The following is a 25,439-nucleotide window of genomic DNA, read 5'->3' on the forward strand; positions in this document are numbered from 1 at the left end:
GGAGTGAGCAGTCCGATTCTGCTCAACAACCAGTTCTTTATTCTCGACAAACAAATGAGAATGTCATGGTGCTCTGTCACCAGTAAATCCTGATAATTAAATTACTTTAACTAGACTTGCCTTTTTGCTATTAAAGCTACAGCTGTGTGTCAAAGAACAGCTTATAATTTCTCTTTATTTCTCCTTTGTGCCTTTTCGCGGCATTTTTTCTATACAAAAAATACATCTGAGGTCCACCCCTTCAGGAATAAATGTATAATACAAATATATGGCTGCACAGTTAGTCATTGCTACAGAGCTTTACATATTTTATACCTAGGAGGAACGATATCTAATGAAAGACCTGGGGAGAGGCATAATACTCGCTCTCATTAAATACTGGTCTTAAATCTTCTTGACACATAAAATCTAAGGGAAACGAAACAAGATGGCCCTTAATAGATTCTAATCTTTCTATAGGATCTGTAGCTTTAACGTCTCCATTCTGGTATGACTCTAGCTTTTCTGGAGCTATCCCCAAATCAATGGTAGTATGGCCTAGTTTCTCTTTCCAGAATGACATGCTTTGTCTGATTGCACCTCTGTACATGATAATTCAATAGGAAGTAAAGACTTTGGCGCATATACGCAATCAAAAATTGTTAAAGGATTTTAGCTACTGCTGAAGTACATACCTAGAGTGTATAAGATCGTTGGGGATGCATGCGAAGACATCTTGGTAAATCATTGTATTTGTCTGTAACGATAGAATAAAGAAAATTAACCACTTGGAAATGATCACACAAAGTAGAAGGTAAACACATTCTAAGCACAATGATTGTAAATTAATAATAAATCTACATTCACTGCGGATCGGTAGGGAGCATTTGAAATTTTTCATTTGCAAGAAAGGATGTTTTAGATTGAAAATCTGTTGCCAAAAGCAGCAAAGAAGAGATATGAATCTAACCAAATGGTGTCTATCTAAGAAGAACTTGCAGCATTTGAAACTAAAAAATGACATCCATGGTTCTTAAGACGTTGGACTGTGAGAGTGTTTGGACATGTATGTAATGCACTAATGCCTGATATGTGTTGACCCTCATGCAAACTTTAAGGGTGTGCTTGACTTGTCGGAATCATTCCCACACTCCTTTAAGAGAATATCCAGGCTGGAATCCTGTTAATTAGTTGATTTTAGTGGGCCATCGGTCAAGCCTAGGGAGATTGGGCCCAAGCTCTTCGGCTCGATTCCCAAATTCACTGGGAAAAAAAAGGGAGTTAAGGGATTAAGGGGATAAAATTCTGTCAGAGAGAGAGGATATAAAAAGGTTAGTTGGTTTAGTGGGAACGTTTTCAGTTCAAAAGCTCTAATCTCACCCAAACTCTTCCACTTCCCCTAAACTCCTACTTATACAAAGTTTCCCATGCAACTAAGATAATTAGCGGTCAAAGGTTTCCTATGAAATCAAGAATTTGGTCCAAAATTACCTATTGAACCCACAAATCAAAAACACCGAGTTCAGATAAGCAGTTTCAGGGATCATTACTCATTAGTATCTCTTCCTAAGTGCCGAATAATGAGAATTTGTAAACACATATACACACAGAGTCGGCCATCCCAAACTTTTTTTTATCTATATCTATTCAATGCAAAACAAGTTGGTCAAAGTTAGGTCTTTGCCAAATTATTATCAGATGTGGTCTTGGTCGCTTGTGTGACCTTCCCATCTCAACACACAAATGACAACTCTTTAAAATGTCTCAGTATGAAGGTCATGAAGGGATACGTAATGGAGATTTGTGCTTTTTTACCTTAAGAAATAAAAAAATAACTACAAATGTTCCTACATCTTTTATATTCTTGGATAAAAAAGCAGCTTTAGAAAGAACAAAAGCTCACTTACAAACATCCTTGTTTTATCTTTAGTAAAACTTTACTCTGCTTTTCCATATAAGCTCCAGATAATGTCTCAAAGAACTTGCATAAACCATATTCAAATATGCTCATTACGAAGTATTAGTCTATTTTCCTCTTACCTTTGCAGTTGCCATCCAAATTTCTTTGTATGTTCTATCAATCACAGGATCACTTATTTGATCAATCTGAAGGATAAAGAATACATTTGGTCAGATAAAATGACATATACTACACTAAATACTCATTGGACTTTTAAATTCAAACTATCGATTGTTGTTATAGCTACATCTTCAACTCCGTGATCCAAGCCCAATTGGCAATGGATAGAGTGAACCAATGAGTTGTAAGAATACATCTCCCACACATTCAGAGATTTGTGTGTGTGTGTGTGTGTGTGTGTCGCCATTGTTTCATTCATGCAAGCCTAGTTAAAAAAAGAGAGAGAAGTAGCAATGCTCATACTGACCTCTTCTGCACGAAGACCAAGGTGTTCAGACCACAGTGAAAGACGGAGGCTAAAAGAAAACTTTCCAGCTTTCCAAGGCTTCCCGTTCATCGCTGAATCAACAAATTCTTTATCTTCGACAATTATGCCAATCTGAAAAGGAAGCAGCACACTGAATGAAACTTGAAAGTACGAAAATAGGTAAGTGAAAAGAAAGGGTCAAACTTCAAAGGAAATATCCTTCATAGACAATATTGACTAGTCTCTCCCAAAAAAGGTTTGTTTTTTTTTTCGTACCTATAAAACAATAAATTTTATTTTGAGCAGTGTGATGGAGGGGGTCACACTATATCCCATTTTACAAGCAAATCAACTCATAATACAGCCATCATCACAGATTCCCAGTTGAACATAACATCATCAAATCTCCCAAAAAAGATTTTACAATGCCTGAACTTATTTGGAAATAAGTATCTGATAACAACTGATAACAGATGCAAATAGCGCAACAATTTATTTTCTGTAAGTTGTTTTATTTTGTTTTTTGAAAAAAATTCCTTTTTCTTGTTAATGTGAAAAGCAAGGCCAAAAATTTCCAGTTTCTGGAAGAAGGCGATTTTGTCAGGTGTCCCTTCAGAATATAGGTCAGGCAGCACTATCCCATGCGCTCAGTAAGTGAAAGCAATGTTAGGGAACAAAATTGGGAGTTTGGGCCCAAGGCATTCGGTGTGATTACCACCACCTTCACGGGGAAAAAGGGATTTAAGGGGTTATGCAATCACGGAATGAAGTTCTCTATAAAATTAAATAACAATAAGAATAACAATAATACTAATAAAAACAGCAGCAACAACAACAAAAATAACAACAACAACAACAACAACAACAACAATAATAATAATAATAATAATAAACCTGAAAGTAATGTTGTGTCATCGTGCAATTCTTTAGACCAAAAAACCAAATGACACAATGCACTTTATCGAAAGTACAAAGTAATACAATGCACCTTTTTGTGACAAGGAAATACAATGTACTTTTGATGATTGACCAATTACTACTTCAAATAGAATTCCGACTAAAATCCATCACCGGAGCGAGTGCGTGTCAGGCCAAGTCTTACATGGATTGTGACATAGCATAAATATTTAGTGACCACTTCACCAACCACACAAGACTTGACCTGCCACGAAGTCACTCCGGTGATTAATTTCAGCCGGAATCCAAGAGAATATACTAATTGGTAAATCATCCAAAGTACATTGTAGTAATTGGTCTCCAAAAAACTACATTTTACCAATTTGATTTTTCGACGAAGTACATCGTATCCTGTGGTAATATTGTCATTTCTTTAAAGAGTGAGTGAGAGAACTTTAATGTCATTTTTAAAACAGGATAAGTTGCTAGAGCGTTCCTTTATCGGGTTTTCTTTCTAATTCATGTAGTGATTGCTGAGGTGAATTGTCAGTGGTGAAGTTAGGAGTGGGAGGCCTTATGTTCAATCTCTTACAACTTGAGCAAAAATGCCCCATCTTACAATTTCTAAAATTCCCCAATGGATCACAACACATTGTATTTAAGTTTTTATAATTTGCAGTAATAGCTAAAAACGAAGTATACCCAGGTGATTTAATCTTCCTTAAAACAAATCAAACTGGAACAATTTCATTGAAACCACAGATTTTTCATAAACTTCAATACAAATTACTATTGGTGAACTTGCTGTATATCAGCCTACAGAGCCTCAATACGAAAATCTAATGATACCTCCGAATCTCTTGAACCCAGTAAACTCCTATCATTTATGTTAGCTGATCCAATTAAAGCCATACGGTCATCAATGATCATCACTTTGCTGTGCACATAGATCTGGCACAAGTAATAACAACAGATCATTTTACGAAGAATGGAAAAGAATGTAAATACTGACTAGAGATCGTCCATCATATTACTTATAAGAGTAATTCTACACTGCAAAACAGATATACTTGTAAAGTAAAAGCAATCTAATAAAGGATTTCACCTGACTAGTGGCAAGAGGACCGCTATCACACAGTTGGCCATAAGTTCGAAGACCATAGAAAGAAATGTAATCATGTGCTCTAGGACCAACCAGGTTATAAAGATTATGCAATATTGAACTTGACCCTCTGCAAATGGTTCGATACTGCCAATGTGTTAAGGCTCTCACAGATGCCGCACCTCCATCATCAAGACCGCCCTGCAAAATTGAAGTTCAAAAGTTAATTGTTTAGAAAGAAAAATAACATCAACAAATTTCATCATGGCCAACATCAAAACCTTACTTTCTGAAGGCATCTACCAAATAACAGGAAAAAAAAAGTTGAGCATAGTCTGATCTGAAAGTAGAGAAAAAACAACCAAGAAATCCATACCTGGAAGCCAGGTAGAAGTGGAATGACAATGATAACCCTGAAAAACTTTTGCTCTTTGTAAGCTCGCATTATACGCCTATACAGTGCTTCCAAGACACGGTTACGTATTATTTCATCTCCTGACAGACCTGATATGAAAAATTGATTCTGGGAACATAAAACCAACAATAGCAGAAATGATGATCAGTAATATGATGGAGCTTGAACCTCACTTCTGAAATTTATAACTTAACAAAGGATCACAATTTTGAATACTTCACTTTTATTATAAGGTTCACAATTGTTTTAAAGTTGTCTTTAACAACAGAAATTCAATTAACTACATACTGTAACATTTCCAGAGTAAAGAAACATGTAATCACAATTGTAAACATTTAATCGAAATTGTATTCTTATCAATTTAAAAAAAACCAATCATATTCTGACAGAAGTAACATATCAGCTCTTAAACTCCAGGGCATCCAACGAGTAGAGCATCCCCAGGAACTTATATATTTATTGTCTAGGCTATAAACTCCCGATGTGATCCTTAAAATCTCAATAGCTCCCCACCTCCTCCTCCTCACGTGCGGTGTGACTTAAGCCTAACGCATGGACTTCAACTTTAGCAGGTGATGTGGAGCAGACATGGCCCAAAGGGCCAGATACTGAAATAGCCTGTTCTAATACAATGTCAAACTTTGGAGCTTCCAACTCAAAACCAATTGAAATGAGTGGAGAGGGCCTAGGTTAAACGGATCCACAAGGTAAAACCTGAAAGTGATTACTTTTGACGTCTTGACCCATTACTTGAAAGGAAAACAGAAAAAGTCAAAGAGGATGTTTACAGAGAAGCAAAAGTGGTTGTTGAAGTTGAGTTGTGCTACAGGCATGTGAGGAAACATTCCAAATGAACTGAAAGGTGGATTTTATACAATACTATGTCTAGCTATGTTTTCTGTAGCAGCATCTTCGATAATTGATAAACAACGAGTTAGTAGGTTTATTACTATATGAATATCAATATGCTGCGGAGGACAAATTTCACAAAAAGATGCGTCCAGAAAAAACACAGGAGCAGCCTCCATAGGTGAAACTAAGAAAAACTAAATGATAATTAATCACCATGCAGCATGCTACCTCATGAAGCTATTCTAAAGCTCTACGCACAACTGAATGGAGTAAAATTTTGATCAGCCGAACATTTCACACAAAGCATTGTTCTTGTAGAAAAAAAAAATGAAAGTGAAAATTATAATAAATTTCAAAATATCAAATCACTACCTCAATGTAAATGAAGTATTCTGCTTTCTCTATAAGTGAGCAATAAGCACTGTGGATACTGTCTTCAGTTTGGCTTGTTCCAGCAGACCATTGACCAACACTTCTGACAACCTGCACATAGGAGATAGAGGATGTCATTGGTCAATACAATAGAAACAAACATATTTTACGCATATAGTTCAAAATAGAAACTTTACAAAAAAATTGAACATTGTAATCTTCTAGGTTTCAACTTTCAGTAATCCTGGCTAAAAACAAACACAAAACTCCCAAATTTAAAATTACTTAAGTAAAGACTTCTTAGATGAAAGCTTGTAATGACCAGCGAGTGAATAATGTGCATCTAGCATGAGTAAACTTCAAGTTTTCTTGGTATAAGTGTGTCAAATTCCAAACTCAATACAACGTCCCAACTTGTCCACCCAAAGGTCCAAAGCCCATTATGGGTGTGTGGTTTTCCTTAAAAGGCTACATTTTTATGGTTGATTATTACAATTTGTTAGGATCAAGAATAGCCTCTTACCCGATGTGGGACTAAATCCCATGAGGTATCACAACCCACCACCTTAACGCGTTTCCCTCAACAATCATACCAATTCATAATGGCCCACCACATACCACTTACCAATACAGTTCCAGGCTCCCAGCACACAAGGCTCAAATCCCATTTTGGGTGTGGCCTTTTCTTCAGAAGGCCTCAACTTATGTGTGGTAAACCATTACAATAGATCCAGTACCTAGGAGTCTAGGACGGCTTCCTAACCAATGTGGAACTAAACCTTCATGACATACCACAACAATGAAGGAAGGACTACTTAGAGACAATTATTCAATTTTTCAAAAGACAGTTCTCCCACAATTTCTAATTTATATTTTTTTGGTAGTTAGAACTTTTATTTCATTACCCCTCAAATCCCCTATTCCCCCTGCAGGTGGGAATCGAACCCAAAACCTTAATCCCAATTCCTAAAATCTATTATCAAAAGATAAGGTCAGTTAGACTCAAGGCTGGCCCTGACTTCTTGGGGAACATAGGACAAATCCCCAACTCAAAATCGAAATACAGTGTGACGATATTCTTACAGTAACTCTCTTTTGCAATGTTTTTGAGCGCTTCTCACAGCGGTATGTGGTATTAAAGTTTTAGGTTTGATTCCCTTCCCATTCATCTTTTCTTTCTTTCTTTCTAGGGCGTTTTGAAAGAGAAATAGAGATTAGAAGACACGAATTGGGCCAGAATGCCCTTTGTGGTTACATTTACAAAGTTTACACGGCAGACAGAGTGGTATACAGTTAAGTATTTACTATTGGACTGGCGTCCAAAATTTTGGGCCAGCAAGACTTCTACTACATAGTAGCAACCCATAGGATCACAACTTAGTTTACGAAACCTGGATACTTCGCAATGGCATCATGTTGAAGCCGTATTGCAGCTTATCTGGGTATGGTAGATGAAAACCATAAAAATAAACTTTCAACAGCTCAAATATGATTATGAACCAAGGTTTTGACCTACTGCCTGATAACTCTATATGGTGGTGAACCAAAAGGTCCTATAAAAGTATGCCCAACAACTCAATAACCAATATAATATAAGTGAATTTATTCCAACATCTATCTTCTTATTGTCTTCCTCATGATTAAAATTTAAAAGAGGTAAATGCAGAAGAAGAGTGCATCATGTTAGTACCCTAGACAATATAAGTTGCCAAGGACATTACACACTCCTAATTAAATAAATAGATAAAATCTTTGAAAGACTTAGGGTACATTTACGTATAAAGAACTCCTCAGAACATAGTTTCCAAACTCCAAAAGGAAGGGTGCTTCTTTTTCTATTTCTTCTTTTTCTTCCTTACCTTTTTTTTTCCCTTTTTCTTTACAATAAATTGTCACTAAAAAAATGGCCCAAAAGGAGCAACAACCAACAGAAATAGAAACAAATGATTAACATGATGGGAACCCACCTGACAACGGCATGTAGTACGAGGACCAACTTGTCCAGCTTCCTCGACAGAAGCCACCTGATCACCCCGTTCTTGTGTTTCCCACCACTCCGTATCTGAACCATGTGAATTTGCATATGCTAACCTATCCATAGACAATTTACTCTGACAATCCATTGAATCAAGGTCATCTACGAAGTCTTTCATCTGAAAATCTGAAACTAAAGGATCAACTTTGGACTTCCGGAAAGAGAATTGAAGACTTCGACTGACCCTGCTTGGCTGATTGACATGATTGTGAGTTACGTCCAAGCCATTTGAGTTCTGGTTCACACTGCCAGCATCTAGTCCATCAGTCTCTTGAGGCAAAAGCAATGGGATGTCTTGTACTGACGAACGGGAAGAAAATGAATCCTGTCTCTTTATACTTATGTGATTGTCCTCCACTTTCTTACTTGCGGTTTCTATCTCTCTGCTTCTTCCCATAAAATGGGGAATAACCATGTGGTGCTGCGGCATAAGTAGTGGTATTGCTTGCTCATTTGGTGCTTTGTTTCTCTGAAAGAATGTGCAATGACACATAATGTCAAAAGACGTTTCACACAGTGAAGTGTACCACTAGAAGAAAAAGAACCCTACCTTAGCAAAGTTCCAGCGCTGAACAAAGTGCCTTGCAACATCACGACAAGGTGGTCCCCAAAGAGCACAATGGACATCATGCCATGGCATTCGGGGGTATTTTTCACGTTCCAATTCATCTTTCATTGTATCCTCCCAAGAATTCGGTTCTGATTCCCTAACAGGTTAGAATTGAAAACAAAGAAAGAAAAAACTTTAGAAAGCTAGAAAAAATAAAGCCCATTTTTACCCTTTCTTAGCAGTAAGTAATGACTGAAAAGGTAAGAGCTTCCTAAGGTTTGTAATTAAAAGATGTGTTACAATATAAACAAGGCTATTACTTTGAAAGACATACATATTGCAGTAGAGCTAAATCATGCAATACTTAGGTAGCAATTTTCAGGTACATAGTGTTCAATAGCCATGCAGTCATGCACGTTGACAAAAACCACCTACTTTGAAATTTGGACCAAAGCCCAAAGGCATCAGATTATAAGAACACCATAACATTCTGCTTCTGGTGATGATATATGAAGTACAATAACTCCCCATAGTAAATTCCAGATTAATAGATGATTATTAATTCATTACAAAGATACGAATCTGAGAGTTCTTTCCATTGATATGCATCTATACCTCACTGTTTTGCACTTACTTTCTTTTAAACCTAAAATTCCATCTATTATTATCATTTTTGTTGAAATGCAAATTTGGAAGCCTAAATTTTTGTGTACAATATCAGCTAACCATTTAATAGTTGATACTCAATCGGGAGTATTGTATACCAAAGAAAATCGATGCATGGGTCCAAACCTGACACGGTTCATAGTGTCAGAGGCACTAATCCATAAAGATCTAATGCACAGGTTAATTGAAATGTACTGGCAAGCGGCAACAATGAAAAATGGAGTATGGCATGCTATCAGACACAGAGCAAATTATTAAAAGAATGGGACACAGCAAATTATTCAAAACATGGGTGTCCTTATAACAAGATTTTAGAAGGGCAGTGTCCTACTATGATATATACTTACCCAGAGTTACATTTGGCTTAACCATCAAGGTATTTTTCGCGATTATTTTATTCGACACAAATATAGAACTAGTACAATAGGTCATCTCAAAAGAACTACTTGCTAAAATATTTTAAAAAAAAAATGTACCTACAACAGTCCAAGAAAATTTCAATTGAGAATTCCAGAAGAAAGCCATGAAAATTACCTGGGATTGTAATAGTCCTTCCCAGGCCATATTTGAGAAGGGAAGTCGCCAACTCTATGCTCCGGTGTGTCATACCGTCCGAAGCATAAATCAAGACCACCAATAAAGCAAACACGGTAATCAACAATAACAAGTTTTTCATGGTGTGACCTGTATGTATCCGACAATGATCATCAGCACACTTGCCAGGCCAATGCTGATTAATCAGAACATATATCATTACTCTAATTCAATCCAACGTGAAATTTATACATGTTTCCCAAATAAATTACATACCATAAATAAACTCCAGTTGAGAAATGGTCTGGGTAACGCAATACTTTAACATTTTCATGAATGCTAAGAAGTCTCCGCTTACTATACACACTGTTGATTTTCAAAGCAATGGCAACTTCCTTGTAAAGAAGAATGTAAATCTGAAACAGGCCACAATGTCATCAGAGTCTAATAATCATTAAAAACATATATATCTAAACATCTCAATTCATCCAGTATAGATCTTAATCAAAAGATAATCATTTTCTCCACATAAGCTGCTTACATGAGAACTTCAGATTTGCACATAACTGTCTATGAGGCGCTGCTGTATTAAGGTAGGAAGAGCCTTTATATGTTCTAGTTAAGTAACATAAGACGACAGAATTTGAGAAAATCTGTTTTAAGGCCAATGAATTGCTTTCATATATTTCAATTCTTCCTCATCATGTATACACTACCACATAAAAACGTTTACGGAAAAAAAAATCAAAACCAGACTGTTTTGTTCCCTACAACAAAATCAAGGTTAAGCAGCCTATTAGCATATGCTGTCAGACAAATCAAGTGACAGGTAGAAAGCATGCAAGAACAAGGCACAACGCTCATGGGGCAAAGAGTGTTATTTTAGCAGTGCGAACAACTGTTGCCTTCATTCATTTTAAATTTCATAACTCATGATGTGCAAATGTAGAAGAAATCTGAAATTTCTGAGATGGACATGCACGAGATCTTATTGATTGAAACAAACTTTTTTACAAATATGAAGTTACAATTTTATTTTCCCTAAACCTTTTAAAAAAAAACCTGATAAAGGTGGCATTCCATCCCAAGACCTTGGGACCAGACTCTCAAGGTTTCACCAAAAGACCAGTGTACACCTTCTGAGTGACACCTATCTACGTATCCACTATTCTATATAAAACATGAAGCCCTGTTGACCCCACTCTCCTATTTGGTACCCTCTTGAATGAACGTACCACGTAGCCAACTTACCAGCTCATATATACATATATGACCATTGTTTTATCAAAAAGATGCAATACATTTTAATATCCAAAGCATATAGAAAAGGATGGGTCTAAAGATGTAAGGAGCAAAAGGCACCTGAACCCCTTGCTTAGCTTTTGCCTCCAGTAAAGCATCGAGCCGAGATGACCCATGTGCATCAAAAGGACGTCGTAGATACAGTTCAGGACACAGCCACCAATCAGTAATGAATATCTGCAATGAACGCTCAAACATTTCAAACTTTTCTGATTAAACAAAAAGATAAATATTGGAATGGTTTTTAATTCAAACACACTCAGTGCTAAAGGAAACAGACCTCTGACTTCGCTTCCTCAATTGCTGAAGCAATTGCTCCAAATGCTGCTTGACCATCCACAAACCATTGGGCCTCACTACCGTCCTCAGTCAAACCCCTCGGTGGAGCAAAAGAACCAAAACGATGGGGGTGACACCATCCTTCAGGTGGCCTTAATCCAGCATCATTAATTGCAGCGACCCAATCTCTAACCTTAGAACTAGTTCTTCCCCTTAACTTTACATTCCGATTACCACAGGAAACCTTTAAAATTGTGAATGGAAGTAAGATTGTGAGGAAAGCACAGGTGCCTACTAAATAAGTCATGTGCATCGTTTAACATAGTGAAGAGTATAGACAACCTTTTCAGACTTATACAGAGCTAAACACAACTAGACCCATCAACAGGGATGTTGCAACTGAATTGGCATACCATTCGGGAACCAAATCATTTTCTTCCCTTCCCAAAAGAAAAAGAACAATCACCATAGATGTAAGAGAGTCTATGTATTGTTACAACTGTCTTCTACCATTGCTTCTACAAGGTTTTCTTATGGTATTGACACACACACATATATCACTGTACCCTAATTCAGCACAGTTCTACCTGTTAATCAAATTCCAAAATAGAAAGGAAACTACCACACAATAACGCATTATGGAAGGTGTGTTTGAAGGTCAAAGAAGCCCACCGTAAACGCATAACGTAGTGGGTTGCGATCCTTTGTCTCATTTGCTAAAGACACCCGCCCTTCTCCATTTCCATCTGAAGCTGGTAATACATCAAAAACTATAATATCTAAAAGTTTGGTTTCAAAGGGATTTTCCAACAATGCCAAAAATCCAGGTTTCAACACAGCCCAGACCTACAAACAAAATGTAGACTAAGGTAACTAATTTGTAGTGAACAAAGACACCTTGTAAGTTAAAAGATCTCAAACCACATCTAATAGACATAAGAGAAAATTGAAATATTAAATGCATACATAGACATGTACAAATTTTATTTGGTATTAAGGAGGTATTATAGCCTTTTAGCATAACATAACAAGAAGAGTATGTTTCTTCAAAGATGGAAGACACGTATGAATCTTCTTTAGTAAAATACATGACATCAAATTTCAAACTTCGACCATGTTAAGATATTTAGTATAGTTCCCCATGCATGGGATGTTTAAAGCCTTGCAGTTTAGTATGAAATTTCTTTGGCCTCTCTACTCATCACCACTTGGTTTTGACTTGGATGCTCATAAAGATTAAGATGGGATCATATCACACTCTTGTATTTGGCCCAAAGGGACCGTATTCTCCATGTCACCCAAGTATGTTGTCCATGTGAGGGGGGCATGTTAAGATGCTTAGCATAGTCCCACATCTGATGTTTAAAGCCTTGCAGTATAGTATAAAAGTTCTTGAAACTGTCCACTCATCACCAATTGGTTTTGAGTTGAATGCCTATAATCTATGTTACATGGACACCATATTTCAAAAATAATCTGTGTCAAAATAATTTGTGTCGGATACGTATCCACGTGTCTGTATCGGACACACACGGACACATATTGTGTGTGATATACCTTAGTTTTTTATATTTCGCCGTGTTACACTCCGTATCCGTGTCGGATATGGACACGCGTGTGTCCGTGTCCGTGTCCGTGTCAATGTAACTTAGCCTATAATTGAACAAAGACTCAACTAAATTGGAGGAAAAAAAAAATACACCTATCAACTCAAAAAGAAAGAATAGTTAGTAATCGGTTTCTAGCGCAATGAGCAAATAATAAAACAAAAGTCGGTGGAAATGCAAACCTACAATGTGTCGATGCATGTAGGTGATAAAGAAGGAATCAGTTGGTGGGGGAAATTACAACTAAAAAAAAATGGTGAAGGTTCAAACAATAAAACAACTAGAGATATTCAATGACACTATCATGAGATACATAACCGCTCATGTACAGGATCAAGGGAGACCGGAGAACAAATACAACATTCCACACTTCCAGTTACTGAAGAAACCAACCCAATTCAGTAACATTTTGATAATGTTAGACTTTAGCATATTTTGACATGACCAAATGGTTAGCTGATCTACCAAATGCTATAGTGTGGACACCATGGAAGAAAAGAAACATCAGCATTTTCGAACATAAGGAAAAGGAGGTGCATAAATTGGTAGGGGAAGTCAAGGAGTTTCTATTGGATTAGCCATGTGCTACTCCATTGTTTAGGAATGTAAAATTTGTTGATTTATGTGCAATTGGTATGGGCTAATCAGGCAAGCGAGCTATTGTAATTAGGGAATTCGGGGGGTTTGATTAAGGTCGAATAGCTCCTCAATCAAATACATAGTTTGATTGATTTATATATTTGCACAAATACTTGCCATCCGTGTAAATGACCTTATGATCCATAACATCAAAATACAATTCTTTCCTAAACTTTATAGTCCCACTACATATTTTAATTTGCGAACACTTCATTTTTTTCAGCCCTTGAAAACTGCAGCCCATTCTAGACTTTGAGTTAGCAGTTTAGCCACAATCCTACCATCTGCTTCCCTTAGATGCACTTGCACAAGCACCAGGACACACATAGGTTTGCGTTCATTATTACACAGTACTGTGATACATACTATACAGTGCTAGCAACCACATGATGATTAAACGTAAAAATTATTTTAGCCATGTAAAAGAACAGGCTCGTGTTCATCATATATCTTACAGATAAGATACCTTGCAATTATAAACAAACAAAACGAAAATAATATTTTTAAATTTAGAATGAGACCTTTTGCCAGCTGTCGTTACAACAGTTGAACCACTGACATGAACAACATTTTCTATCATCATCCTTGGAAATTTTTGGTAAATGCTTCACCATGATATAATCTTCTTTCAGCTTGGGCCCATATTCTGGTGCAAATGATAACCTTGAAACCTCCAAAAACTTGCACACCTACAGCCCAAACCCATGTCATTACAAAGGAGGAGGCACATCTTATGTTCAAAACTTAAAGCTACAGAATTTCATTCAGTCCATACATTGGTTCTCTCAAGAATATCATCACAGAGTTGATGAAACAGATGCATCATGAATTAAAAATTCACAGCCATATTCAACTAACTAGAGGGAGAATAAAATTTCGAAAGCAATAAGCAAAACCACATACAACAACGTTATCACAAACGCCTATTGCCTACAAAGAAAAATGCCAGAGTCTATATAGCCACCGAGTACATGAGTGTAGTTAAATTATGTTGCAGCAGGTCATGATGATGGTAGCACAGAGCATTTGATTGTGAATTATTTAGGCCTAACCCTTGTTTAAATCTCTAAAAAAAATAGAAGACCATGATTAGAGGTAACATGTGAACCCGTCACGAGATAGAGACCTATTAAACACTTTAGCTCACACATAAGCAAGACAAAACTCCAGCTCTTACCTAATTGATCCTAGAACACATACATTTGAATGAAACTGGAGCCTTGCAAACTACTCTAGATTTGGATTGATCATAATTATGACAAGTATTAACACATATGTAGTATATTCTCTTCAAGAAAAAGAAGGTAACAATAGGAAACTTACTAACAAGTTTTCACAATATCTACATGTATAAAAAAGCTATCCACCATTTACTAGTCTTCTTGGGTATCTTGCCACATAAAAATGGAAAAGGTGTACCCAGACCACGGTCATCTCAGAGAGATGGTGACATGGATTCATCTTCTACTTCTAGGTATAAGATGTAACAATCATGCTCAAGCAACCAAGGAGGACTCGTCAGTATAGAGAGGTAATTCCCAACTAGATTTAAACCCTAACTCCTACCCATCACCTTCACAACCCCCTTGTCATACTCTAATACAAAAGTGTACAACAATCAAAACAAGCGCGAGAGACCATAATTCAACAAACCATATGCTATCTTCTCATCAAAATTCGAAACTTGGCAGATATACAGAGCAAAAAAAGAGAAGCATTAAAATAAGAATCAAGAAGAATAAATAGTGCAATGTCCATATGTTTCCAAGGATAATAAGAAGCCACATGTTATCTTCTGATCAAAGGTTACTATGTTACACCCCAAGTAGAAATATAATGGATGAACCAAATTACTTAGAATTTCATCCGTACCTACCTCTCTGGAATTTGCAATGTCCATGTTTCCAAGGAAGTGATTCAAATACCCTTGCATTGCCACCTTGGCAGTGTCTGAAACAGACTGTTGTCTTCCTAATGCAGGACGAATGATTGGCAATGCAGCACTGGACGGAACATCTCTGCCGAGAGAAAAAAAAAAAAAAAAAACACAAAGAAAAGTTACAAAGACTACAATAACAAAGTATCGTAATAATTTAACTAAAACTTCAATTTTAGCAGATGATGCACCATGCAGCGACCTATTCTTAGCACTTTCATCATGATGTATATGAACAGCATCATCATCAGCTTCATCCTCATCTTGCACAACTGTTGTATGTTCCCCTATTCCTAAACTTTGAAGCCATTCTTTCACCTTAAACATAAATTTTCAATAACATCACATTCCATAAAAAAGACTCGTCAATATAAATATACAAATAATAATAAAAAAAAATACCTGTCCTTGTTTCTCGTGAATTTCTTCTATAATTAATCGTTTCTTCAATGCAAAATGCAAATACATTACTTGGGACGCTTTCTTTTGTAACCTCCATTTAAACTAGTCCACAAAACAACACATATAAAATATCTACAAGTAAGTAAAACATACATTGAAATATAGATATAGAATGAAACCTGTTTATAGCGGAGTTCAATTGTATAAGAAAGAAGTAAAGGACTAATATCAGCAGGATCAGGTCTAGAAACAGAAACAATTAAAGCTTTAGGTAATTCATCAAATATCCAATTAGCCTGTTGTTGTTGTTGTTGTTGTTGGATTAAATGAGACGACGACGATGATGATGATGATCTAATCAACGGTTCAGATTGCATTTTTACGTATCTATAATTATTATTATTAATATTATTGCCACCACTCGATCCAGATTCCTCTATTAATTCCATTATAAAGGTTTCGATTTGTTTTTTTGAGATCCGGAGAAAAAAGAATATAAGTTTTGGATATTCGGATTTGTTTTTTAAAATGAAAAAAAAAAATACTACGACCTCATTTTTTTTTTTTTTGGTTAAGAAAAGTAGTAAACTGAATTGTCTTAAGTAATTTTTGTTTTTTTGGACTTCTGGGTTCCGTGTAACAGTTTTATGCCACGTGCTAAAAGTCTACTTGGCAGTTGGCATCATGTTAGGAGGAGGCAAGCTGATAATGCGATAGTGAAACGAGTCGTCATGCAGCTACTTAAAAACGAGAATCTCTTGGAACTTGCCACGGGCCACGGCAATCTTGAAAAGGTACCACTTAAATTGATGGACTATGCGAAAACAACTCAGTTCCGTGCTATTGGCCAAAATGGAAAAGGTAGAAAAGGAAAACATACTGGTATCACTGTCCTTTTCATCGTCCTAGAAACGTAATAACAAAAGATGCCGTGCCACCCACGATCAGCTAGTTTATAGAGATTATTCTTCAAATATGCTTATATAAGCTAATGATTAATAGAGTTTGTGTGATAATGTGTCGTGTTATATTGGCATTAGGTGATTTGATTAAGTATTTGATGACATAAGTTACTTGATTAAACAAATAAAAATAAAGGAAGAGAAGTAAAATGGCATAACTTGAGTACTGAGTACCAATTTTACTTGATATAATTGACGTAGATTGATGTACCCTGGTAAAGTTCCTTCTAGAGATAGCAAGCTCGGAATGTCATTAAAAGTAGCAGATGGCAAATAGCAATTAAGCACATGAAGACATGTAACAAGTTCCAGTTATTCTCATCAAAAAAATAAAACAAGTTCCAGTTATCAACGACAACTTGGTCAGTCATATTTAATCGATCTCCAATGGGACGCACAGAAAATTGCTTTCGCACCTTCTTCTCCATTGGTAATCCCTGCATTAAGTTCCTGCTGCCTGATACTCTGCAAAAGAGTTTGTCAGAGTAGTTAGAGTTGGCTTCAGACCACAATCTTTTTACCACTCTAAAGCTCATCTGTCAGTTAAGAGGTACGTGCTAGAGCCAAGAGGTACTAGAAAAGCAGATAAAGAAGAATTATATGCTGCTTCAGTGTGCCCTCGACAGTGCCAATAGTTTAAAGGCTAAAACAATAAACATCCATATTGCATATATGGTCTTTCGATATCCAAACAAATCATATAGTAAATTTTATTACAACCCAACATAACACAGAGAGCCTATGCACTAATGCACCATACAATCTTAGAACAATACATTTGTGATGACCAATTGACCACCAATGAATACATTACCAACCAAATCAGACTTTTGTGTTATGAAGAGGCAAGTCAGTGGTTAATGCAGTGTTATTCGACTCATCAAGAAAATTACAATGTTGTTCCAATCAAATCGTTTAGTAAATTTAATCAAGCCAACATAACACAGAGAGCCTATGCACCATACAATCTTAGAACAAGCTATACATTTGTGATAACCACCAGTGAATACATTACCAACCAAATCAGACTCTGGGTTATGAAGAGGCAAGCCAGTGGTTAATGCAATGTTGTGTGACCGATGAAGAAAATTACGGTGAAGAAAAAGGAGATCCTTATTCAATGATTTTATAATAAGTCTCTAGTTTCATATTCTTTTATATTTTACTTGGATAATAATCTTGTGCATAATAAGCAGGCCATTCAGTTCATTGAATTATCTACCTACATTACCAAATATAACATGATAATGTGAGGTGATGCAGCCAATTATTCTTCTTCTTTTTTCTGCTATATGCTAAATCTTCTTCTTTATTTCATAATATCTTCAATAATGTCTGCAGCATAGATCGGGTGGGAGGTTAATCCCATGTGCATATTGGATTTCTTACCCCTAATATTGTCAATTTGAACAGATGTTATGCTCTAACATATGTTTCCATGGCCACCCTGCCAGAATATGTGATCTTCTCTGAATTCTCAACAGCTTCAAATAGTTCTGGCAAAGCTTCTCTAATGTTGTGAATACTCTCTAAAGTGGAATCTGCTCCTTGTACCCTCTGTGAAGTGCCAACCTACACAGCGATAGTTTAACACTTTTAATTAGCAAGGAACATTTGCTGTCAGTGGCCAGTTCAATATGATACTCATAATTCCTTCCTCACAGGACACATTCTTCAACTTACCAGCACAGTTTGGAGACCAACACGCTTTGCAGACTGTATATTACGAACACTGTCATCAAAGAACACCTGGAAGAGGACGGAAGTGCAAAAAATGAAAAACCAAAAATATCTTAAGTGAGGAAGAAAGATATATTCATTTATGACGAATACCACCAATTTACTCACAGCTAGCGAATTCTAGATTTCCAGGATAACAAAGCTCTTCCTCCCTGACAATTATTGCGTTTCTAAAATAACTAAGATCTTAAGTTTGTTCATCTTACTGTTCTCTGAGGATTGATCTTAGCAATTGTAAGAGCTTGTTCAATAGTCGCTTGAAATGGTTTGCAGATAATTGGTGTCTCCGGAAGTTCTGACTCAGCATAAGATTGAGCAAAATGTTGAATGATGTCATAAGGCTTGATGCCGTGACTATTCAATTTAATACGTCCATCCTTGGAGTCATCCTCATCATATGAAATAGTGTTCATGTTTGTCGGGTTCAAGGTCTCAAAGCATATTAGCCCTTCAAAGCAGTCTTCCAACCCAAGTCTGTTAATAACCTTAACTGCATGAGCCCTATCTCCATTTGTGAAAATCTATGAACATAGAGCAAAAGATGTTAAGTAGTCAGATATCAGAGGAAACTTTTTACCATCTCAACATTTGCAGGTCACTTACAACTTTCCTAAAAGGCAGATTCAATAATAGACCCCTTAGAACAAGATCTGGTTTCAACTTTTCATATTGTAATCTCCCATGAACAAAGCTATAAAACAAAAAGTCGAGTGTCATAATGCATTTACAATGATTCAATAGTTGAGAAAACACTTTTTAGGGGCAAAAATACGCACCTGTGGAATTCATCATAGTCAAAGTCATAACCAATTGCCTGAGAGGGAAAAAATTCACAATGTTGATTAATATGCCTTTCCTTGAGTACTTTCAACATTAGCAAAAGAGAAACTTAAAGCATACCCTAAGACCAGCCATTGTAGTTCCATATGCTTTATAAAGAAGAGTACATATATCAGATACTCTGTTCTCCTCAATGCCAAGCTTTTGAATCATGAAATCTAAAAAGACATGCATTAAAAACGTAAACGTACTGAAACTAATAACAAGGAACAAAGAGTGAACCATGTCAAATATCTTTACCTTCAATATTCTTGTGAATGTCTGCAGCAATACCAGAACTAAGGGGATAAAGAGTATCATCTATATCTGTAAATCAAAAACACCATTTATCATTTTATATACTATTTCATAGCTGCTCCAATTAGGAAGAAATAAAACATTACGCATTCAACAAACTCACCAAAAAGAAGGCAATCATATTTAGACCTCTCAGTCTCTTCGTATTGATTCTCATACTCCATTATGATCTTGAAAACCCAAAGAAAAAGGTAAGCACCAGTATAGTATGATCGAATTCTAATATAATACAAACAAGCCAGCAAGTCTTTTCTGTTATTTTCTTTTTCTTTTTTTTTCTTTTTTTTTTACATTTTGCACTTATTTCTTTGTTGATGAATAGTGATTGATTGTGAAAAGCAAGATTCAACTCACAAAAAGCAGAATTCAGCTTCAGTACAATAAAACTAAAACCCTTTCCAATAAACTAATACAACTTATGAGGAAAACAAAAATCTAAGTAGTATATCATTTAATAATAATAAAAGTGATGACCAGAGACAAAGGGCTTTAGCCAAATGTAGGAGAACTAAGAAATGTATGTACAGAAAGGGAAAAAGTGATCACTTCTCAGGCATCATATCTAAGAATCTAAGATGCCGTTATTTTGTTAGATCTCATATTCTATCTAATAAGACACTTAGAAACTGATGGTCCTTACCAGATTTCATGGACAAACTTAAAAACTAATGATTCTAATCAGTTACGTTTCGGAGTTGATCCTAAATATCTCATCACACTAAAAATATACTCTAAAAATGAATTTTGAATCAATGGTATTTTACGTACATAGAGCATGAACAAATATATCAGTATTTTTATAGTTGTACGTCCAAAAGTTACAAGACAAGTAACAGCATTGTAGAACAAGATCCCGAAAGTAAATTACAAGACGTAAGCATACCTTAAGACTTTACGATCAGATGCGTTGTTGGTAGAATGGTGGTTTGAAGGCAGGAACAAATGGAGAAGAGCAACTTTGAGTGAGAAAAAGAGTTGACAATAAGGAGTGTTTTCTATCTATTTTTCTGGTTGTAACATGGGTTACGTGTATATTTCATAAAGATACGTTGTCGACCAGTTATTAAGCATGGACTATGATCATGATAGATATGATGCTGCCTGCATTTGAAAGTAACTACAAAGCCATCAAGTTTGGAGGGACACGTATTACTGTACTAGTTTTATTTTATTTTAATGGGGTTTTTGCTGTATGAATAATGACTTCTTGTTGAACGATTCGCTTCTTGGATTTTTTGGGGATGTTTGTTTTTGGGTGGTGATATGTGCACCCACTATATTGATGACCAAACCCACTTAACACCTTTTGACCTCTATTGACGAAAATATCCCCACTACTGTTGACAACACCCTGATTGGATAAATTGTCATCTTTTTCCTTTGGATTAATACTCCTTTTAATCGAATAGATACCTGAATTATCGAAAAAAATTATGTACCGTCTTAAACACAACTTATCGAGTCAATTACTCAATTTCACCATTTATTGTTTTTTTCACTAAAGAGGTCATTTATAATTTAATTAGTATTTAAAAAAAACATTTTTCTAGCTTTATCCCCCAATACTCGAGTCAATTAGTTTTACCTCCGAAGCACATCCGAGTCAACCTTGGTTGACCACGTTCTTTCCATTAAGTGCATTTGAAAGTACGTAAATGCTATTTATCCAATGCTATTACTATAATGACCCTTGACTTGGAGAATACTGAATTCAAATTTTTTGGCACGTGTCATCATCTCGACAAATCAAATCGACTAACAAAATCAATTTTCTTTAAATCATCATAACCACGGCAAGTTCAATGCACCCATATGAAGAATGAGCAAGTTATTCCAGTACTGATTTTTTTCATACGTTTTTAATCAACTCAAAGGATAATTGTTGCTTGATCTTCAAGGTATGAGAGCCACCTATCCTTACGTTTGTTGAAACAATGTTGTCACTAATATTCAGAACGGATCATACTTTATCGAATTCTGTCTTAGTAAACCTTGATTTCTACCTTAACCTTAGCGTATGTTCCCGAAGTCTTCATGCTTATTTCGTCTAAATCAATTTTTCTTGATGTCTCGGCCTCGACTCTATCACCTTGACAAATAAGATTGTAGAGGGACCAAAGATCACCATCTTCTTCATCAACAAGTTTAACCGTGAATTCGTCTTTTATAATCAACTTCATCTTGAATAACTTGTTAATTGGATTCTATGGTGGGCAGTGTTTTGAATAGAGAAGAGATTTGTATTTAAGAGCAAGTAGTTGTGAAATACGAAATTGGTATTACACAAAATAATTCTATGCCAAGAATCCTAAGTTAGTAGGTCGGTTAGTGTATAAAGTCCGTGATTTTAGAAGGCAACTCCCCATCAAACGGACTTATATCATACTTTAAAGTCCTTACTAAGCCATAGTTGTGCAAACTTTGGGATCTACAAATAGCCCTCATTTTCTTCAAAAAGATTGTTGGTGTCATTGGCACTATCAGGAAGAAGAATTTGCATCTCTTTAATGGTTGGTTTTAAACATTGAAAAAACGTTAACGATTTTGGACTCCGGTAAAAAGAAATAGATTATTAGAGAAAAAATGTTTCTCGTTATGATGATTTAAAAAAATATATATTGTCAGAGAAAATTGTTTTTGGTTGTCGATTTGATTTATCGAGATGATGACACGTGTCAAATTTTTTTTAATTCGGTGTTCTCCAAGTCAAGGGTCATTATAGTAATTGCACTGGATAAAGGGCATTTACGTACATGCAAATGCACTCAACATAAAGAACGCGGTCAACCAAGGTTGACTCATATGTGTCGTGGTAAGCCTCTAGATGAAATAACTAGGGGTGGGGGGGTAAAGCTATAAAACTGTTAAAAAAATGTCACTCACCAACTTTCACGATAACATCTCAATATTCATTTGTTGTTTCGAGTGCTTTGAAGTATCTTCTCTATTTGTTTAAGGAGTATTAATAGACAAAATTGGTTTAGATCAAACAAATAAACTCAATTTTCAAGTGTTTTTTTGAGTTCGACGAACTATATTAATTTGGATGATTAATTGAAATTTGAAAATAATTGTTTCGATAAAGATAATAAGAATTTGTTGAGAAGTTTTGTGGATTTAATAATAAAGTGAGTGTAATATGTTTAATTAGTGAGTTTAGTGATCAAGTGGATTCAACCAACAATGCGATGGGTGTATACACCGCCATTGTTGTAGCTTGGTTGCTCACTCTTTTTGTTTAGGGTGAGGATGCGAATTACTAAGATGTCATTGAATTTAGTGTATCACAAATGGTATAGTTCTAATTCCAGGGACACAAATGCAAATTACAATCTTAACTTGTTTAATTTGAGTAAATAAAACCAAACAAAACACAACTCCTCTAGCTAATTTGATGTGCATGGCTAATTTGATGGAATAGCTATTTATTTTTTTCAATGGTATAGCTATTTATTTTTTTCAAATAACATTTTTTTTTCTTTATTATTTAGTACCAACTGGTTCTAAAATACAAGTCACATATCTCTCTCTCTTTCTCCCTCTATCTCTCTCTCTCACCATGTTATTCATTTCTAGAGTTTGTCTCTTAAAATCTATTGTCTTCCCTTTCATATTTTTTTTTCATAACTAAATCACATTATATACATGAATTGTGTAATTGTGTGATCAAAACATGTTCTCCTCTCTCTTTCTCATGATCTTATTAATTGGTAGAACTCATCATCTCTTAAAATATATTGTCTTTCCGCTCATTTTTTCCCAAAACTAAATTACATTCACTACACCATAACAGCCTATTTGTAACGGATACACATCCGTTACAAAAAATATTAGTAACGGTTATCTTGTGTTGACACAAAAGCGTGACTAATATTAGTAACGGATATCTATAACACTTATTATCCGTTACAAAATTTACTAACGGTTATAAAGTGTCACTAAAATTAATTTCAGTAACGGATACGTAACCGTTAGAATTTATTAGTAACGGTTACCAAATTTGTTTAGAGCGTCACTTTGATTTTCTATTGCTAACGGTTCTGTATCCGTTACTAACGAATTTTCATTGTAAAAAAAAAAAAAATTGTTGCTAACAGTTTTATATCCATTACTAACGAATTTTCATTGTATAAAAAAAAATTGGTTTCTCTGGCCCTTTTATATGTGGGCCACCTATACTAGTGCACGTACCCATACCTGCACTTTTTTTTACTCCACAATGTATCACTTGAGTTATTCTATTCATCTATAACTCTAACAAACTCTAGTAATTAAATTCCTTCCATTCATCGACACAACGAAACGTAATGAAAAACAACAAAATATCTCACCAATAGACATATATATTGAACAATCATCATCATTCAACTTATTGTTCCATTCATAAGTTATTCATAAGATTGTTCCATTCAACTTATTGTTCCATTCAACTAAAATATCCCATCCATCTAGAACATGTGAACCATCATCATTCAACTTATTCTTCATCGACATCAATGTACGTTGGTACTGCAAACAAAATCAGAAAAGTGAGTTACCCAAACATCCTAATGACTATTAGACCAGAAAATTGATTTAAAAAGAATAAAAAAAAAAACATATCAATGAAGAATAAATCAAAATTTTACCATTATTAATGCAAAACCCATCAACTTAAGAAGTCTCATACCTTCGAAGTTGACACCTTTAGGAGAGAGAAGGTTGTCGGACGATTATTCTATTGCATTTTCTTGCATCCACAATTCAGATTGAAGTTAAACCTACAGTCAAATACAAGGGGCAGACAACACCCCACAAAAATAAATACACGTGGCATCACCAGTCACAAGTACATCTACACTTAAAAACAGATTTGAGAACTACAATTCAACAAGAACAATCTCTTCAAAGAGAACCAACAGTGATGCTAACAAAGTAATTACTAAATTCCATCAAATAGCATACATTTTTCATCCAACAGATGACAATATCATAGATAAACTGTACACAGTCTATTACACCAAAAAGCAGTCTATTACACCGTTCTCTTTTCAATTTCTTTGTATCTCATAGATGCTTTTTATCCTGCCTCCATAAAATGCTTTAATATGTTTCTATGTTTCCAACAAATTATCAATTGAAACTAGCTGCATAGTTATAGTATATTAATATGAAAATAGATTTATATCAATGCAGTAACTGACTTCCATTTAAACTTCAGAAAACTTTACTCACCTATGCATGTATCTTGCTCCATAATGTATAAAAGATCTCCTTTACACTTGCAGTCATATGAACCCCATCTATTTGAACATGTGCAACCATCCCACTGGCAAGCAAGACCTTCCTTACATTCACCAACATCTGATGCACAACAGTTTGTTGATTTAAGAATCAGAAGAGGACATGAAATAAAAAAAAAATTAACGGCATGAAAAGTATCAATTAAGAATCCATATGGCATAGTTGAATATCAACCTTCACAGTTTTGACCATCCCCACGGAAACCAAATGGACAGCGACAACCTGTTAGCTCGGTTTCCTAATATAAATAAAAATATAAAAAAGTTTAAGATAATGAAGAGACAAAACAAAAATTGAATCATAGTTGCATGAAGAAAATCAAACTTGCAATATGGCAGTATAGTTAAGATATGAAAGCATGTA

General features: G+C 35.4%; 2 protein-coding genes across 3 annotated transcripts; both read right to left on the reverse strand.

Moving 5' to 3' along the window:
- Positions 1–149: 149 nt before the first annotated feature.
- PLDP1 (phospholipase D P1) lies at positions 150–16,522 on the reverse strand. Of its 2 annotated transcripts, none has more exons than XM_086560645.1 (20): positions 16,134–16,522; positions 15,955–16,056; positions 15,755–15,870; positions 15,493–15,634; positions 14,138–14,305; positions 12,043–12,216; positions 11,372–11,614; positions 11,152–11,268; positions 10,066–10,205; positions 9,790–9,939; positions 8,590–8,746; positions 7,972–8,508; positions 6,005–6,115; positions 4,742–4,888; positions 4,369–4,566; positions 4,113–4,214; positions 2,367–2,498; positions 2,020–2,085; positions 675–736; positions 150–581 (listed from the first exon to the last, which is right to left on the reverse strand). In XM_086560645.1, the coding sequence occupies exons 1-20, from the start codon at positions 16,401–16,403 to the stop codon at positions 332–334; spliced, it is 3,384 nt and encodes a 1,127-aa protein (XP_086416771.1). In that variant the 5' UTR covers positions 16,404–16,522; the 3' UTR covers positions 150–331. The 2 variants fall into 2 exon arrangements, with proteins under 2 accessions (XP_086416771.1, XP_086416772.1); XM_086560646.1 differs by having other exon boundaries at positions 15,744–15,870; positions 16,134–16,521.
- A 626-nt stretch (positions 16,523–17,148) lies between these two features.
- On the reverse strand, positions 17,149–21,002 carry LOC147498731 (uncharacterized protein C24B11.05-like). The gene is made up of 10 exons (XM_086560647.1): positions 20,677–21,002; positions 19,897–19,963; positions 19,737–19,802; positions 19,557–19,654; positions 19,433–19,470; positions 19,260–19,347; positions 18,863–19,177; positions 18,600–18,665; positions 18,306–18,488; positions 17,149–17,381 (listed from the first exon to the last, which is right to left on the reverse strand). Exons 2-9 carry the CDS (start codon positions 19,955–19,957, stop codon positions 18,333–18,335), a joined length of 888 nt encoding a protein of 295 aa, XP_086416773.1. The 5' UTR covers positions 19,958–19,963; positions 20,677–21,002; the 3' UTR covers positions 17,149–17,381; positions 18,306–18,332.
- Between the last annotated feature and the right edge of the window lie 4,437 nt (positions 21,003–25,439).

This window comes from Coptis chinensis, chromosome 5, assembly GCF_015680905.1.
Source record: "Coptis chinensis isolate HL-2020 chromosome 5, ASM1568090v1, whole genome shotgun sequence".
Taxonomy (NCBI): domain Eukaryota; kingdom Viridiplantae; phylum Streptophyta; class Magnoliopsida; order Ranunculales; family Ranunculaceae; genus Coptis; species Coptis chinensis.

Coding starts and splice junctions, on each gene's coding strand:
- PLDP1 (XM_086560645.1), bottom strand. CDS start 16,403: ATGGAATTAATAGAGGAATCTGGATCGAGTGGTGGCAATAATATTAAT. Junction 12,217..14,137: donor GTAACGACAGCTGGCAAAAG/GTCTCATTCTAA, acceptor TTTTGTTTGTAG/GTCTGGGCTGTGTTGAAACC. Junction 2,499..4,112: donor TGGGTTCAAGAGATTCGGAG/GTATCATTAGAT, acceptor CTTCCTTTTCAG/ATTGGCATAATTGTCGAAGA.
- LOC147498731 (XM_086560647.1), bottom strand. CDS start 19,957: ATGGAGTATGAGAATCAATACGAAGAGACTGAGAGGTCTAAATATGAT. Junction 19,803..19,896: donor ATATGATTGCCTTCTTTTTG/GTGAGTTTGTTG, acceptor TTTGATTTACAG/ATATAGATGATACTCTTTAT. Junction 18,489..18,599: donor TTGGTCTCCAAACTGTGCTG/GTAAGTTGAAGA, acceptor ATCGCTGTGTAG/GTTGGCACTTCACAGAGGGT.